Consider the following 18,330-nt stretch of genomic DNA (forward strand, 5'->3'; position numbering starts at 1 on the left):
GACTCCTTCAGGAACTAATCCTGGCCAGCTCAGTAGATTGTTTTAAAAGACAGCTAGATGCATTCTTAAATGCACAAAATATAATTAGGTATTAAATGCACAAAATATACCTGAACACTGAACATAAGTAATTGTGGATCAAGGGAATAGTCGATTGCCTTGTGGGGGGATCAGGAAGGAATTTATTTTTCCCCTGCTGCAGAAAACTGGATAATGCTTTATTGTTTTTATTTTTTTTCCCTCTGGTTCAATTGCGGATATAGGATTCTCTGTATGGAAGATTCCAATTTATTTTTATTGGTTGAACTAGATGGAATTGTGTCTTCTCAACCTACATACCTTTTTTTTAAAACAAGAAGCACCACAAAGGATGGTAAGTTAGCATGCGTTGTGGTCCACTGCAATACATGTGCCTTAGCAAGGTGAATTGGGGTGTCATTAAGAATAAATAGCACTGCAGTGTGCCTACAATAAACACTCATGCACAGATGTGAACGCAGCCTAAATGGACAAGCAAGACACCATAACTGCATATTTTTACATCTTATCATTATAACAAGTGCAATGAAAGTCATAAGCATCATTGTTTTCATTTTGGATAGAGTTGGAAAGGATTGAGGTGTCCGTTTATGAACCAGCAGTAATAGATCGCTGCTCAGTTCTCCGGCATTCTCGGAGAACACAGTTCTCCTGTGAATGCAGTTTATGAAGCAGTTCTCCGAACGAAGGGAGAACGGTCTCCAAACGCTGGAGAACGGTCTACAAACTCTGGAAAACGGCTGATTTTACAATAATCTCGCGAGATTACAGTAACAGATCAGTTTACTAAGCAGAGGTAAATTATCTCTGCTTAGTTTGCGGTCCCTCTGATTCTCCAGCTCTGGGCTGGAGAATCTGGAGGGAGAACACAGATCTCCAGTGAAGGGCTGACATGATCTCCTGAGTGTCATAAACTGTGAATGACCAGAGAATAGCTGAGATCTGTTGAATCGCAGCTATTCTCTGTGTCATAAACGGACACCTGAAACCCCTGTCTCTTTGCCAGAGAGAGAGAGAAAATCTATACAAAGTGAGGTAAGTCCCTTCTTCAGAACAGATGCCCTGATTGAAAGATTTCTCCTCTATTCCCATTCTCGTAACAACTCAAAGTGTTGGGTTTTCCATCATGTTTAGTCCCAGAGAATGGTTATCAGGACAAATAAGGAGAGCGAATCTCTTGGAGGGGCATAAACAGCAATATAATGCTGACAAGGTTCTAACCCCCACCACTCCATTCACAATTTTAAAAAGTTTAGCCTTGAGATAAACTTTAATCTTTGTAAACTTATATACCAGGAAAGGTAAAAATGACAGACAAAAAAAAAAAAAAGAAATAGAATAATATACATCAGATCATTTGCATGCATTCTGAAGCTAATTTGGGGCTATCTCCTTTCTTTGCAAATACAAATTGATGTGGTTTCAGAGTCTAAATGAATATTATAGGACCTCATATAGGACCTTATGGATGAAACATACAATCCCTTGCACATATAACAAAATATATAAGCAGCATTAAATATTTCTATGACCTCATGGACTGTCCACTGCCCTCTAATAAAGTCAAAGGCAAATCTTCTGAAAAAGTTACGCAGTGGTGCATAAAGTTTGTGAACTGGAAGGCCTTGAAAAAAGAGGGGGTTGAGCAGCTATATGGCAGATGAGGTTCAATATTGCGTACAGTTATGCACCTGGGTGTCAAAAATACATATAAAAAATGCACATTAGGAGAGGCTCCCCTGGGAGAAATCAGTGATGGAACAGGATCTGGGATTGCTTGTAGATCACAGACTTAGCAATAGCATTCAATGCCAAGCTGCAGCTAACCAAGCTAGCAAAATACTTTCATGCATTAAAAAGGACATACATTCCAGAGATAAATCATTATCTACCCCCTTACAAAACACTTGTTCAGCCTTATCTTGAATATGCAGTTCAGGGTTATCAGGAAAAAGCTGCTGAATTGGAAAGAATTGCATGACAGATCGTTAATTCCCCAATTAAATATTTGATTTATTTTATGAAACTCTGCAATATTCTTTTGTATTTGACGGATATAGTGCATATGTATTCTTATTCCTTTGTCCAAAATCTGGAAGAAACCAGTTTCCCGCTAGTCACTACTATGCTTAAAGCTAATTCCGAAAAATTCTCTGGAGAAGTTTTCAATCTGGACTAAAGTAAACAGCAATTTCTTGGGCTTGGAATCTCAATCACACCACGGTTAGAGCTGACATCATCTAACTGAGGAAATTTGCAAAAGTAAGCAGTCCACCTAGAAGTGGCCATCCTGACAGAATCTCTGTAAGCAAATATTATTATTTCAATAGTAATGTTTTTTTTTACATTTATGTGTCATAGATGTACAGTAGTTAGAATCCACAGTTATAGGACCAACCTGCTCCTTGTTTGAGTAATTCTGCAGCAGAATTGGCAGCAGTCTGAGGAACGGTCTCTGCAATCTCTTCCAAAGGATCTAAAACACGAAATTTACGTATAAAAACTGAACACTGATAAAAATATCCGAACTGTAAATATAGTTAAAACACACACAGTGGACAAAGAGGCACATTTATTATATACAGGTGAGTGGTCATAATGTTACGGCTGAGATATATATATATACATACACACACTATATTGCCAAAAGTATTGGGACAACCTTTTATGTATTTTTTAACTATTTGCTCTGTTAGAATTGACCAAGTTTATGATAAGATTAAACAAAGTACCGTATTTTTCGCTCCATAAGACGCACTTTTTTCCCTCCAAAAAAGGGGGGAAAATGTCAGTGCGTCTTATGGACCGAATGTAAAGCGGCCGGTCCGGTATTTCTGCCGCCACCATGTCAGAATATCGGGCCGGCCGCTGAGCTCTTCCCTCCTGCAGGACCTTACCTGTTCCTCCATCCGGCGCTGCAGTCTTCCCGCGGTGGCTTCTGTGACAGCCGGGTGCCCACTGCGCATGCGCGAGAAGCGCCGCGCTTTGTGAATGGTCCGGTGTCTTCTGGGACACATGACAGGTCCCAGAAGGCTCCGGGCCATTCAAAAAGCGCAGCGCTTCTCGCGCATGCGCAGTGGGCACCCGGCTGTCACAGAAGCCACCGCGGGAAGACTGCAGCGCCGGATGGAGGAACAGGTAAGGTCCTGCAGGAGGGAAGAGCTCAGCGGCCGGCCCGATATTCTGACATGGTGGCGGCAGAAATACCGGACCGGCCGCTTTACATCTCTGGTCATCTCCTGTACTGTGTCTGCAGTCTCTGGTCATCTCCTGTACTGTGTCTGCAGTCTCTGGTCATCTCCTGTACTATGTCCGCAGTCTCTGGTCATCCCCTGTACTGTGTCCACAGTCTCTGGTCATCTCCTGTACTATGTCCGCAGTCTCTGGTCATCCCCTGTCCTATGTCCGCAGTCTCTGGTCATCCCCTGTACTGTGTCCGCAGTCTCTGGTCATCTCCTGTCCTATGTCCACAGTCTCTGGTCATCCCCTGTACTGTGTCCGCAGTCTCTGGCCATCCCCTGTACTGTGTCCGCAGTCTCTGGTCATTCCCTTTACTGTGTCCACAGTCTCTGGTCATCTCCTGTACTATGTCAGCAGTCTCTGGTCCTCTCCTGTACTGTGTCCGCAGTCTCTGGTCATCTCCTGTACTATGTCAGCAGTCTCTGGTCCTCTCCTGTACTGTGTCTGCAGTCTCTAGTCATCCCCTGTACTATGTCCGCAGTCTCTGGTCACCCCTGTACTATGTCCGCAGTCTCTGGTCATTTCCAGTACTGTGTCCGCAGTCTCTGGTCATCCCCTGTACTGTGTCTGCAGTCCATTGGTTCAGAATATTTTTTTTCTTGTTTTTCTCCTCTAAAACCTAGGTGCGTCTTATGGAGCAAAAAATACGGTATATGTGAAGTTTACAGTGAACCTTTCTTGGTTTATTTTAATAGCTTGATTTTACATGTAGCTTGCTGTTATTATTTCAATGACTGATATGTTTACATACCTCGCATAGCTCAGAGGTTTCAGCTGCACAGTTTAACTTTGTTCATAAGCGTACTTACAGGTATATCACAGGTTGAAACATGTCATTCAACCATATAGCGTAAATCCTAGACAAGCTTTGTTAATCAGGATGAATAAACGTTACTGACAGCAGTCTCTTTCACTTCGGCTAGATATTATTATTATTCTAGTACATTATAGTTATAGTGCCAAGAGTTTGCACAGCAGTTTACAAAATAAAGTGAGAGTACAATTACAATACCATGCAGGATGAGAGGGTTAGGAAGGCTTTGCTGGTGAGCGCTTACATAGTAAAAATAATGAAAAACAGATCCACAGAACTACCTCCTGGTGCTTCAATATCAAAAACCCTTTCAGCCCCACTCCAGTACACTAAATACATGTATACAATTTAGGATGGGTGTGAAAAAAAGGCAGGCAAATAAGTCAAGAAATCAGGGTTACAAACCACTGTCTTACTGAAACTCCTCCATATTTCTGTACACAGTTATGAGTGTAACTTGAAGCAAATACTGACTAAATGCAAGAGGCATCCATAACAGCCCTGGGACTGATGAAATCGATTTGGAACTTTTGCAAATAGTACTAAAGATGCGAAGGGTTGGGTAAATTAAAGGGTTGGTCTTTGCTTCTTCAGGAGTATGGTGAACGTGCAACCAAGGCATAGAAGCAAGAGGCGTGCGTAAGAAAGAAGCCTCGAGAGAGACCCAGTCTTTAACAGTGTCATGAGTGTTGCAATCTACTATCCAGGAGAGATGGCACGCATGGAGATAATTCTGGATGTCGGGTAGGCCTATTCCCCCTTTGTGTCTCGGAAGCACCAGTCTAGCGTAACTAATTCGTGGTCTGTGATTGTTCCACAGGAAATTGGAGCAGAGGCTCCTGTAAGAGAATAAGAAATTGCGAGGTAGGTGGATGGGTATAGTTTGTAATAGGTAGAGGAATCGCGGGAGAGCATTCATTTTGAGAATAGCAGCTCTGCCAAACCAGGAAAGGATAGGTTTGTTCCATCGTTTGAAATCATTAACTCTCGCAGGATGGGTAGATAATTCTTACTGTAGAGGTCTCGTAGGTTCTTAGGGAGCTGAATGCCTAAATAAGTCCTGTTTCCATAAAAATGGAAAGTTTCTCTGACAGCGGATTACATCTGTAGAAGAGAGGGTCGTTGAGGGCATAAGACTTCGAAAAGTTGATTGAGGTTGGACAAGGATTGAAAGTGACAAAATTCTGCTAGGAGGACTGGAAGAGTAGTGTGGGGGGCTGCTAAAAAAGCAGAATGTCGGCAAATGCAGCTAATTTATACTCCTTACCAGCAGAGCTAAGACCTTTGATATCAAGGTTGTGTCTGAGACAGAGAAAAGGTTCCAGCATCAGGATAAAAAGGATAGGGGAGAGTGGGCATCCCTGTCTGGTACCATTACACATTTCTTTTGAATTTGTTGTTGCTATTCTGTCTCTCAGTGTTACAATACACCTACCATTCGATTTTTAAACTGATAATTTTTTTGTGAGTGGGCAAACATCCAAAATCAGCAGGGGATCAAATACTTATTTCCTTCACTGTGTTTATATATATATATATATATATATATATATACACACACACACACATACACACGTGATTTGCATTTCCGGGAAGGGGGCACCCTGGCGGCTAGGGATGTAAATCACGATCGTTGGGGAAAGCTGACAGGGGAGCGACCTGTGTGTAAACAACACAGGTCTCTCTCCTACCAGCAAGGATATACTGCTTTGTATTTCTCTGCACAGCAAAGAAACACAAAGCAACATGTTTCCTTAGTAAAAGACACACAGCGCATCATGTAAAACAGCACACAGTTAATCGTTTTATAGTCCCAGATGTTAACCCCTTCTTGCCCAGTGTCATTAGTACAGTGTCAGTGCTTTTTTTTTTAGCACGGATTACTGTATTAGTGTCATTGGGATGTCAGTGGCAGTTCGTCAGTTCCTACCCAGTGTCAGAATGCCCGCCACAGTCCCTATATAAGTCGTTGATCGCTGCTATTACTAGTTTAAAAAATTTTAAATAAAAAGTCCAGCATATATACCGCCATTTGTAGACCTTATAACTTTTACGTAAACTAATTAATTTACATGTATTTGGGATTTTTTTTAGCAAAGACATGTAGCAGAATAATTTTGGCCTAAATTTATGAAGAAATTTGATTTTTTAACGTTTTTTTACTGGATATGTTTTATAGCAAAAAGTAAAAAATATAGTTTTTTTTTTCTTTTCAAAATTGCCGATGCTTTTTGTTTGTAGCGCAAAAATACCACCAAATACCACCAAAAGAAAGCTCTATTTGTGGGGAAAAAAGGACATAAATTTAATTTATGTATAGCATTGCATGACTGCACAATTGTTAGTTAAAATAATGCAGTGCCATATCGCAAAAAATGGCCTGCTCAGGAAGGGGGGTAAATCCTCTGAAGGGCACTCTGGAGGGCAAGTGGTTAAAGTGTTACTAAACCCAGGATCCTGCATTCACTATATCTGGTCTCCCACAGTACACAGAACACGGAAATGCAATTATTTTAGTAAATATAAACTACTAAATATCTTTTCTCATCAGCAGTTCGAGCTGTCTTGTGACTTCTATCAGTGTTTTCATTCTCCCCTGATTATCTTATGAGGCTGCAGGACCCCAGACCCTCTGTCTGGACAGTTCTGATTGGTCCTGTGCTTATCACATACACCCCCCCCCCCCAAAAAAAAGCTCTAGCAATACACACCAAACTAAATGTGCAGCTTGCCCCAAGGTTCTGTTCTATCAGCAGATGGATTGGGGACTGTGGAAGAAGGGGAGGATTAGAGAAGCCAGGATTAAAGCTCCTTTTTAAACAATGCAGAGAATTAAAACCTTAGGTTGCACAGTGGGTATAACAAGCATGGTTTACTGCATATACAGACTGACTTTACTATTGTGGGTTTAGTAACACTTTAAAATATGCCTCTAAATGACCTAATGTGCATGGACACATAGGATAACATTAATTGCTTCTACAGGCAAAACACTAAACTTCTCTAGAAGCAGCATTTTTTTAAGCCAGTGTGCAACACTTATCGTTTTTGTAATTTTCTTGCCTACAAATTATTTTAGGCCTGAAGTTTAGTTAAAACCCTCAAAACATTATATATTTTCTGAAAGCCAACAACCTGGAGAATTAAACATTGGTAGCTCAGTTTTTTATGTCACATGATTTTGAGCAATGGATTATCAACCACAATATACACTAAAGCCCCCCACTGTACAGGGGCTTTAGTGTATATTTAAACTGCTTAAATTGTTAGGAAATTTTGGGAAGAAGACTCACAACAATCCTTCACTGGTGACCTGTGTCAGAAAATACGGCAATTCTCTCTTCAAGTGGTAGTGAAGGTCTTTTTATGATTTATCCCTTCAGGTAAGTCCAAAATGAGGCTTACCCGTAGTTACAGTAACTATCTCCTAAAAGACTGGAGTAGCAAACATTGGAATCCTGGAAGTGATTGCAGGGCTAGGAGATATTTACTTTAGCAGCACCGGTGACGTCACTGGCGCATGTGCACTGCGCTCTCCCTGGACGGCGTGCTGTCCTTTGAGAGAGCCATGCCAGGGCTGTGACTCTCTAGCGCACATGTGGTAGTGACATCATTGTGGCCCGACTAGTCAAATGCCCGCAACTTGTGAACCGGAAGGAAGACTGGGTGAAGATGGAAGTCCCGGAGAGCTGTGACAGTGCTCCACTGGAGGGCTTCATTTTCAGGCAAGTCTTTTATAATGTGCCAGTATGCGATGCATACCAGTACATTATGCTCTTAACTCCAGCCTGATCCAATGCCTGCTACTCTAGCCCAGCCTGCCTCCGATGGTCCTGAGCCTGCTGCCCAGAGTTCCTCAAATAGTCCTGAGCCTGCTGCCCAGAGTTCCTCAAATAGTCCTGAGCCTGCTGCCCAGAGTTCCTCAAATAGTCCTGAGCCTGCTGCCCAGAGTTCCTCAAATAGTCCTGAGCCTGCTGATCTGGTGCCTGCTACCCAGCCAGGCTCTGATACTCGGGTTAAGTTCTCACCAGCTGTTGGGTTTGATACCTGTGAGGCTCCACATTTTGTGCATATCTGGCATGAGTTATCCCTCACTGAACAAAGGAGAAATACACATTTTCCCTTAAGTTTAAGTAGATATACTCATGTTTACACAGATCCCCTTAAATCTGTTACTCTTTACATGGAACATTTTATGTGATCAAGATTTGAGGAAGATTACAACACAAAAACAAAACAAAAATGTGCTGTGAAAGTACATTTAACATGCATACCTTTGTCTGGGATGAGTAATTTACAAGGCAATGCCAGAGGTGTAATGGAATGTTGGTAAATCAAAGCTGTCAAACTCCCTAAGTCAAGAAAAAAAACATAGATAAAGATTTAAAAACAAAGCAAAACTGCTCTGGTTACCATTCAGACAGCAACATGGGTTTTCCTCAAACTGTATATCCACACAATTTCCATCTAATAAAAACAAAAATTGACATTCTTATTTCATTCATATCATTAAGAATCCTATTTATAACATTAAAACCAAAGTTTTATGGGATAAACTTTAGACTGAGAGTTAATTGAACACCAACACAAACAGGCTCGATTAATTATTAAAAGGAATATGTTGAAGATGCTGTGAATAATAGCAGCCAGTCATATTTCACATTTTATTTGTTTACAAAGTCAAAACAATGAGACTACAAATTTGTTGCTTGGTGTTACCTCTGTTTTCACATTGCCTTCTCCCTGTAAATGAGATATTTGCCAGCAATTGATAGGAGAAATTTTGTTTCGCTGCTATATTCACCTAAACTTATGATCCAAAGAGCCTTCTGCATGATTTCTCAGATTCCTCTGTCTATCCCCTAGATTGTAAGCTCGAAAGAGTAGGGCCCTCTAACCCCTCGTGTACTGTTGTTGTTGCTGTTCTGTTTCTTGTATTGTCCCCCCCCTCTATTGTACAGCGCTGAGTAAACCCTTTGGCGCTATATAAACTCGATATAATAATAATAATAATAATCTGCCTATACAATTCTAAAGCAATGTTAGGTTGGTTGTACAGAGCAGAAAGAACAAAGGTTTCTGTACTCACTGTAAAATCCTTTTATTGTAGTCAAACTAAGAGACATGGGAAATCAAATACTGTTGGGTTATACTTCTGGCTATAGGAGGATTGAACACTGGCAAATAAAAAAAAGTGTAAGCAGACTTAGGATAACCCTTTCTCTACCCAACATGCCTCAGTTTGTAGCAAGCAGTACCAAAAGCATGAACATAAAACACAGAGGGGTCAGACCTGTGTTCTTCAAAGGACAACATAAAAAGCATTTTATGGGGAGTACAAAAATCCTATTTTCTTCCTTGGCCACTAAGGGACAAATAAATTCAGATACTGTAAGTACATACAAAAAGCAGTCCAACTAAGAGTTGGACATCTCAGTAACAACTGCTATCAGGCCCAACAAAACAGAAAGAGGGCTGCCTGTACCCAAGAGCTGCCTGAAGGACCAACTCCTGAATTGGCTACCAGATGAGGCTGAGCCTCTCTACCTGAAAGGGGAACCTGTCAGCAGACCAAAGGGAGGACAAGAAGAAATCAACCTGATACTCGGGACCAAGATAGAGTGTCAACACTAGAGGGGAATGGCTCCGTGCAGAAGAGAGTCCTGGACCAAGTAATAAACCTGAACCCACCAAAAACAAGTAGAACAACAAATCACATGTAGGGAATAAAAGACACACCAACCTGAGGAAATCAGCCATGTGTTAAGTCCCTAGGAGGAACAGGTCCCTCAGAAGAACCTGAGAAAAACTAGGTATTTTCTAGGAAGGCCAAATTGTCTAAATAGGAAGGCCCAGAGCCTTAACATTCCTGACCCCCCAGGATCAAGGGACAAGAACACAGTGTTTATAGAAATTATCTGGCCAAACAACTAACCTCGCTAAACAAGACTTATCTATGGAAAACCTTGTATACAGCTATAACACAACAGCTTACAAGAGCTGGGAAATTACTCTGAGTCTGCCAGAGAACCTTGGACTCATTCCTGTGAAGTCTTAACTTAAGTGATAAGGTGCATGGAAGAACCCCCATAAGGGTAGGAAAGAGATGAAATTTAGCTAACACCAGAATGGTGATTTGGGAATGAGCTGAGGATGATGCTAATACAGGCTTACTAGTATGCAACCCCCTTCCTAAAGGGTCTGTGAATCAGTCTTGGAAAGAGGACTTTACTCCAGATGAACAGGACCCCAAAGTGATTAAGGCATTTGCCCTTCTTTTTAGAGGAAACCTCCAACAGGAGACTACAGTGACAGAGGAGGGAAACACAGAAGTCAATATTGAGAAGATCCATGTGTGCCTGGGTGACCATGAGGAATCAGATCCCCATCTGGGTAAGGAAGAGTCAAAACATGCCCCAGTTGAGGGCCTTCAAATATAAGGTAGAGTGTATTACCTCAATAAGTAATGACCTCTTGCAGTTGTGAGGTGACACAGGGGGACACTGTGGTGCCTCCAAAACAGTTTAATCAAAGACAGACTGTGAAGGAGGAGTTTGAATTAAAAATGGTCACCACGACTGGTGGCCCAGCTCTTGTTTCTAATGCCTCGGGAAGGCCTACAGCCTTTTGTTTGATAGTATCCAATCCTCCTGCAGGCAGCAGTATACCATAACAGTATCTGAATTGCTGGGTCCCACAAAAGTTGGAAAAGAAACTAATTAGTTATCTTGCCTAAAATTTCTGCTTGTGCAAGCTCCACTAGTTTTGATTTTCTATATCTTAAGTTTTTTGCATTGTTGGAAACAAGTAGAAAACTCCACTTTTTCATTTTGTTAGCCTCTGTATAAAGAAACTACTGACATTTTTATGCAAAATAATTCAGGAAGCTTTCCGGTAGAGATTCAGGCACACTCAACTCAGGCTATGGCTACTTGAGCATTTTTCAGGGTCTCAGCTGAGACTATTGGTACAAATCCCACTGTATGCTACCATGATGCACCAGGAAAATTTATATTCACCATTCTGAATGTTTTTATATTCCTGGTGTATCTAATGGCAGCATAATTTACCCTTTCCTAATTTTCTGCCAATGCTTGTTATGGTTCCAGAAATGGTATTTCTGGCAGAGGAAACTTTTATATAGGTACAGTCATGGCCGAAATTGTTGGCACCCTTGATATTTCTCCAGGAAATCATGTATTTCTCACGAAACGTATTGCATTAACACATGTTTTGCTATACACATGTTTATTCCCTTTGTGTGTATTGGGACAAAACAAAAAAAGGGAGGAAAGAAAGCAAATTCGACATAATGTCACACAAACCTCCAAAAATGGGCTGGACAAAAGTATTGGCACCCTTTCACAACTGCGGATAAATAAGAATGTTACAAGCATGTGATGCTCCTGTAAACTCACCTGGGGCAAGTAACAGGTGTGGGCAATATAGAAATCACACCTGAAAGCAGATAAAAAGGAGAGACGTTCACTTAACCTTTGCATTGTGTGTCTGTCTGTGCCACACTAAGCATGGACAACAGAAAGAGGAGACGAGAACTGTCTGAGGACCTGAGAACCAAAATTGTGGCAAAATATCAACAATCTCAAGGTTACAAGTCCATCTCCAGAGAACTAGATTTGCCTTTGTCCACAGTGCGCAACATTATCAAGAAGTTTGCAACCCATGGCACTGTAGCTAATCTCCCTGGTCGTGGACGGATGAGGAAAATTGATGAAAGATTGCAACGCAGAATAGTCCGGATGGTGGATAAGCAGCCCCAAACATGTTCCAAAGACATTCAAGCTGTCCTGCAGGCTCAGGGAGCATCAGTGTCAGCGCGAACTATCCGTCGACATTTAAATGAAATGAAACGCTATGGCAGGAGACCCAGGAGGACCCCACTGCTGACACAGAGACATAAAAAAGCAAGACTACAGTTTGCCAAAATGTACTTGAGTAAGCCAAAAGCCTTCTGGGAAAACGTCTTGTGGACAGATGAGACCAAGATAGAGCTTTTCGGTAAAGCACATCATTCTACTGTTTACCGAAAACGGAATGAGGCCTACAAAGAACAAAACACAGTACCTACGGTAAAATATGGTGGAGGTTCAATGATGTTTTGGGGTTGTTTTGCTGCCTCTGGCACTGGGTGCCTTGACTGTGTGCAAGGCATCATGAAATCTGAGGATTACCAAAGGATTTTGGGTCGCACTGTAGGGCCCAGTGTCAGAAAGCTGGGTTTGCGTCCAAGATCCTGGGTCTTCCAGCAGGACAATGACCCCAAACATACGTCAAAAAGCACTCAGAAATGGATGGCAAAGAAGCGCTGGAGAGTTCTGAAGTGGCCAGCAATGAGCCCAGATCTAAATCCCATTGAACACCTGTGGAGAGATCTTAAAATTGCTGTTGGGAAAAGGTGTCCTTCCAATAAGAGAGACCTGGAGCTGTTTGCAAAGGAAGAGTGGTCCAAAATTCCGGGTGAGAGGTGTCAGAAGCTTATTGATGGTTATAGGAAGCGACTGATTTCAGTTATGTTTTCCAAAGGGTGTGCAACCAAATATTAAGTTAAGGGTGCCAATACTTTTGTCCAGCCCATTTTTGGGGTTTTGTGTGACATTATGTTATATTTGCTTTTCTGCCTCTGTTTTATATTTGTTCCAATACATACAAAGGGAATAAACATGTGTATAGCAAAACATGTGTTAATGCAATACCTTTTTTGTGTGAAATACTTGATTTTCAGGAAAAATATCAAGGGTGCCAACAATTTCGGCCATGACTGTAACTGGTCCTATGAGGTTAAAAGGCAGAGCTTCAACCCACAGTATGCTTCTCTTACGTACACCAGGAAAGGAAATTATGCAAAGATGAGTATACAATTTTCCAATTTATATGTAAACACCTGCACCAATTACCTTCTAAAGATGCTAATTAAATCTAAGATGGTAGAAGGTATTTTGGTCCTTTCCAATGAACCAGTGTTTCTCGAATCCAGTTCTGAATTACCCACAAAATGACATATTTTCAGAAATTTCATTGGCTAAAACAGCTGTGGCAATTGCTAAATTGGAGACACTGATAGAATTACTTTTGAAAGAAAAAAAAAAAAAGAGATCATTCCCATGCATATTTATGAGCGGTTTGATGGATTGCCAAGGCATTTGCGCCAATCTGTTGTTGATTAATTATTGTGCTTTGAAACATTATTATGTTGCATAACACAACTTAAATTTAAATAATGGACAAATATCCCAGCTTCTTCTGCAGACTTTTCTGACACAACCTGCAATTAAATTGGATTCCCAGTGATCGTAGGCTGAATAAAAGAAATCTATGCGTGTATGGCCAATTGTCCCGTGTTATCATACCCACTGGCTTCACATGAAAGAGTATTTGCATGGCTGTCTTATTACTGATATAACGCTATACTTGTTTTAAAGTACAGTGACATTATTTTGTATATGTCTTGTATGTGTCTTCAGGAGGGTCCACCAAAAAAAGAGTGGTATCCTTCTGTTTAAGAACAGTTTGTGTTTTGGACCTATTGGCTGCTTTTATCTCTGGATCCATCAGTCATAGTGACATGAAATGTTCACTGAATGTATCATTCTCAGCTTTTTTTTGTGCTATTTTTGAATTTCCAGTTTGTCACAGGTTAATTTAACCACTGTAAAACTTCACCGCAGCACCTAAACAAAATTTTATAGTTCTCTATATTTCGTTCTCAAGAATGGAGGTTAAAAAACCCTGAATCTCAAACTAAATATGGAAACTCTAAAACTTGTCCCCAGTTTTAAATGTTTTTGTTCAAGAGCTGGACCCTAGGAATCAGATACCAATGAAGCCTGGAGGGGAAGTCTAGTAGACCACTGCTGTTCCATTTCAAGTGTCTAGAGCAGTGGTCTCCAAACTGTAGCCCTTTGCTACCTTTTATCTGGCCCATGGGCCATTATTCTCCCTACTGTCAGCGGGGCATAGTTCCTGCCACTGACACCGACAATGAGGCACTATTTCTCCCACTGACACCAAGGATGGGGCACTATTCCTCCAAGTGATACAAAGGATATGGCGCTATTCCTTCCACTAACACCAAGAATGAGGCACTATTCCTCCCACTGATACAAAGGATGGGGGACTATTCCTCCCACTGACACCAAGGATGGTGAACTATTCATCCCACTAGTACCAACGAAAAGGCACTATTCCTCACATTAACACCAACGATGGGAACATGTTTACTCCCACTGACACAAAACTTTTTCTACGTCTGCTGGCCACAGTCCAGTCCTCCTAAAGTTTGAAGGCCAGTAAACTGGCCCATTGTTTACAAAGTTTGGAGACCCCCGGTTTAGAGGAATTTGAAATTTTAATGTTTGGCTGTGAAACTGCTAAACACCTGCAAGAGCATTATGTCATTATTCTCAAAGTGGATTTAATCAAACACTTTAAACAAAGTGGATTTAAATCAAAGATATTATACAAAACTGTATATATATATATATATATATATATATATATATATATATATATATATTTCACAATGTACTACAGTGAAAACAGTTAACTATTGATATCAGTTATATACTGTACATCAACTGATTGAAAATTTTAGGCTTTTCCTTGAGACGAATTGTCTATACAAAGCTTCATTATTCTAAAAAAATAACACTACATCTGTGAGAAGTAATATTTACCAAAATATGGTTCATTTGGACATCCCTTCAGTCGAACTCCTTTCTGAACGCATTCAATAAGAAAGTGGCGTACCAACTCATTGGTCATATCGCCAACTAAAGAAAGAAAACACAAAAACATACAATTATAATTACCAAGCTAAGTTTCCAAGCAAATAGTTACATAGTCTGACTGAAAAAAGACAAAAGTTCATCCAGTTCAACCATTAAAAAAAAAAAAAAAAAGAAGTTATTATCCTACACCCACAGTTGATCCAGGGGAAGGCAAAAAAACCCAGCAAAGCATGATCTAATTTGCTCCTGCAGTGGAAAAAATTCCTTCCTGATCCCCCGAGAGGCAAATCGGATATTCCCTGGACCAATGTTACCTATAAATGTTAATAACCAGTTATATTCTGTGTATCCAAGAAAGAATCCAGGACTTTTTTTTAAAGCAATCCACTGAGCTTTCCAGAACCAACTCTTGAGGGAATCTATTCCACATTTTCACAGCTCTCACTGTGAAGAAACCTTTCCTTGTTTGGAGAATAAATTTCTGTTCCTCCAGATGTAAAAAGTGCTCCCTTGTCCTCTGTGATGACCTCAGGGTGAATAGCTCTACACCGAGTTCACTATATGAACCACTGATGTATTTATACATGTTGATCATATCCCCCCTTAATCTCCTCTTCTCAAGAGATAATAAATTCAGTTCCTCTAATCTTTCCTCATAGCTGATCTCCTCCATGCCTCTTATCAGTTTGGTTGCCCTTCTCTGTACTTTCTACAGTGACCCAATGTTCTTTTTGTGAATTGGTGCCCAAAACTGAACTGCATGTTCCAGATGAGATCTTACTAATGATCTGTACCGGGGTAATATGATATCTCTCTCTGGAGTCTACACCTCTTAATACAAGAGAGGATTTTGCTCGCTTCAGAAACAGCAGCTTGGCATTGCATGCCATTATTAAGCTTGTGATCTACCAGAACTCCCAAATCCTTCTTCACCATTGATTCCCCCAGTTGTACCCCCCCTAGTATGTATGATGCATGCATATTCTTAGCCCCCAAGTGCATAACCTTACATTTATCAATATTAAATCTCATTTGCCACATAGTTGCCCAATTAAAAAAGTGCATTGAGGTCGGCTTGTAAGTTGAAGATATCCTGTAAGGACGTTATTCCACTGCACAGCTTGGTGTCATCTGCAAAGACTGAAATTTTTTTTTTAATACCAGACCCTATATCGTTTATAAATACATTAAAGAGTAAGGGTCCCAACACTGAACCTTGGGGTACACCACTGACAACCCTAGACCATTCAGAGTATGAATCATTAACCACTACTCTCTGAATACGATCTTTTAGCCAGTTTTCTATCCATTTACATACAGATTTTTCCAAGCCTGTAGACTTTACCTTACATACTAGCCGTGTGTGGGGAACTGTGTCAAACGCTTTAGCAAAATCCAAGTATACCACGTCCACCACCACCACCCCTCTGTCCAAGGTTTTGCTCACCTCCTCATAAAAAGAAATCAGATTTGTTTGACAACTTCTGTCTTTCATGAATCAATGCTGTCTATAATTACTTGGTAAAGATTTTGACCCTTTTTTTAAACCTAGGCACTACATTGGTCTTACGCCAATCCAGTGGTACTATGCCAGTCATTAAAGAGTCCCTAAAAATTAGAAACAATGGCTTTGAAATGACAGAGCTCAATTCTTTAAGGACCCGTGGGTGTATGCCATCCGATCCAGGTGCTTTATTCAGTCTAAATACTTTTGGATCATATCAATTGTGAGCCAATGTGGATCATCTGGAGCTGTGTCAATACCATGCCCATTATGGACAAGAGTTCCCCCATACTCCTTTGTATACACAGAGCTGAAGAAGGTATTTAATAAATTTGCCTTCTCTTTGTCCCCAGTCACCCACTCTAGATTATTTTGTAAAGGGCCTACATGCTCGGACCGGACCTTTTTACTATTAATATATTGGAAAAAATTTTTGGGGGTTGGTCCTACTATCTTTTGCAATCTGTCGTTCGTATATTCTTTGTAACACTTAAATGAAGATAGCGTTCCTTCATTTTTATATTTAATAAAAGCTCTTTTCTTATGATTTATAGCTTTTATACTTTTGGCCGTAAGCCACATAAGTTTGATTTTTAGCCTTTTAAACTTGTTGCCCATGGGAATATATTTTGCAGCGTGTTCACATACAGTCTTTTTGAAGAACTCCCATTTCTGTGTTGTGTTCATTGATGCCAATATTCCCTCCCAGTCTAAGTCTTGGAGAGCAGCTCTCAGCCTTGGAAAATTAGCTCTCTTAAAATTGAGTGTTTTTATTTTTCCCATATGTGCTTTCTGTTTACAGCCAGCAATAAATGAAATCATGTTATGGTCATTGCTACCCAGATGTTCTTTTATATGGACATTCATAATAAGCTCTGCATGGTTTGAGATTACCAGGTCCAGCAGAGCATCATTCCTAGTTGGGGCTTCTATGAACTGTACCATAAAATTGTCCTGAAGTAGGTTTAAAATTTTTTTGCCCTTTAACTGTTCCCGCAGTACCATTACTCCAGTCAATTTCTAGATAATTAAAATCCCCCAATATTATCACTGTCCCAGCCCTTGCAGTCCTTTCAATCTGTGCAAGGAGCTGAGTCTCCACCTCCTCATTAACACTGGGAGGCCTATAACAAACTTCAATGATTACCTTTGTAGTATGCACCCCCATGTGTAGTTCCACTCATAATACTTCAGCCTCATTGCACACTCCATCAACTAGGTCCTCTTTTACACTCGCTCTGAGATCACTTCTCACATAGAAACAAACACCACCACCTTTCCTATTTACCCTGTCTCTCTGAAAGAGAACATAGCCAGGAATATTAATGGCCCAGTCATGTGAAAAATGAAGCCAAGAATAGGATGGAAATAATAATAATGATCGATTGATGAATTTGGGTACAACCAGCCTGTCGGATTTTTACATGCGATTATTGCTAGCAGCTATTATAATCGCTATCAGTAATCACTGTGTTCTCCCCGAAAAGATGGACCCCCCCCCCCGCCCCAAGGTTGCAGGAAAGAAAATCGCTCAGTCTATGGCCGGCTTTAGTGTCCTATTACTACGTTTTATACAATGGACAATGGGGATGTGACCAAACTTTATTTGTGTTTTTGGATGGGCAGTATAAATGATATTCAATTTACCTTGTTACCAAAGCTGGTCTACTATTTATGAGCATTTTCCATGAAATTACTGATTAAATCCAAAGCATTAAAATTCATCTGGGGCCAGAAAGGATGTAAACTCCTTACTGAATGCTATTTATGACAAAGCACCCTGGGGGACTGGACATACCCAACTTCCTTAACCTCCCTAGCGGTCTGATTATGTCCATATTTCTGTGCTCAAAGCGGTACATTTTTTTGCATATGTATTTTTTTTCATTGTAGGCCTGTAATTTTTAGGAATAACTCACTGAAATCTGTCCGAACAAGAGTCTAGTAAACATCCCGGGTAGGATAAAACTTGAAACACGAAATCA

The 18,330-nt window shown here is 40.6% G+C and overlaps 1 protein-coding gene across 1 annotated transcript in view; it reads right to left on the minus strand.

The window, feature by feature from the left end:
- The window catches only part of TNS3 (tensin 3), a 325,962-nt gene that overhangs the window by 16,780 nt on the left and 290,852 nt on the right, over nt 1-18,330 (minus strand). Inside the window, exons 19-21 of the mRNA XM_089669481.1 lie at nt 14,788-14,883; nt 8,368-8,445; nt 2,438-2,515 (exon numbers count right to left, since the gene is read on the minus strand). Coding sequence (XP_089525607.1) covers nt 2,438-2,515; nt 8,368-8,445; nt 14,788-14,883 — 252 coding nt within the window. The remainder of the gene's footprint in view (nt 1-2,437; nt 2,516-8,367; nt 8,446-14,787; nt 14,884-18,330) is intronic.

This window comes from Staurois parvus, unplaced genomic scaffold (genome assembly GCF_062004578.1).
Source record: "Staurois parvus isolate SC_StPar_1 unplaced genomic scaffold, SC_StPar_1.0 ptg000077l, whole genome shotgun sequence".
Lineage (NCBI taxonomy): Eukaryota > Metazoa > Chordata > Amphibia > Anura > Ranidae > Staurois > Staurois parvus.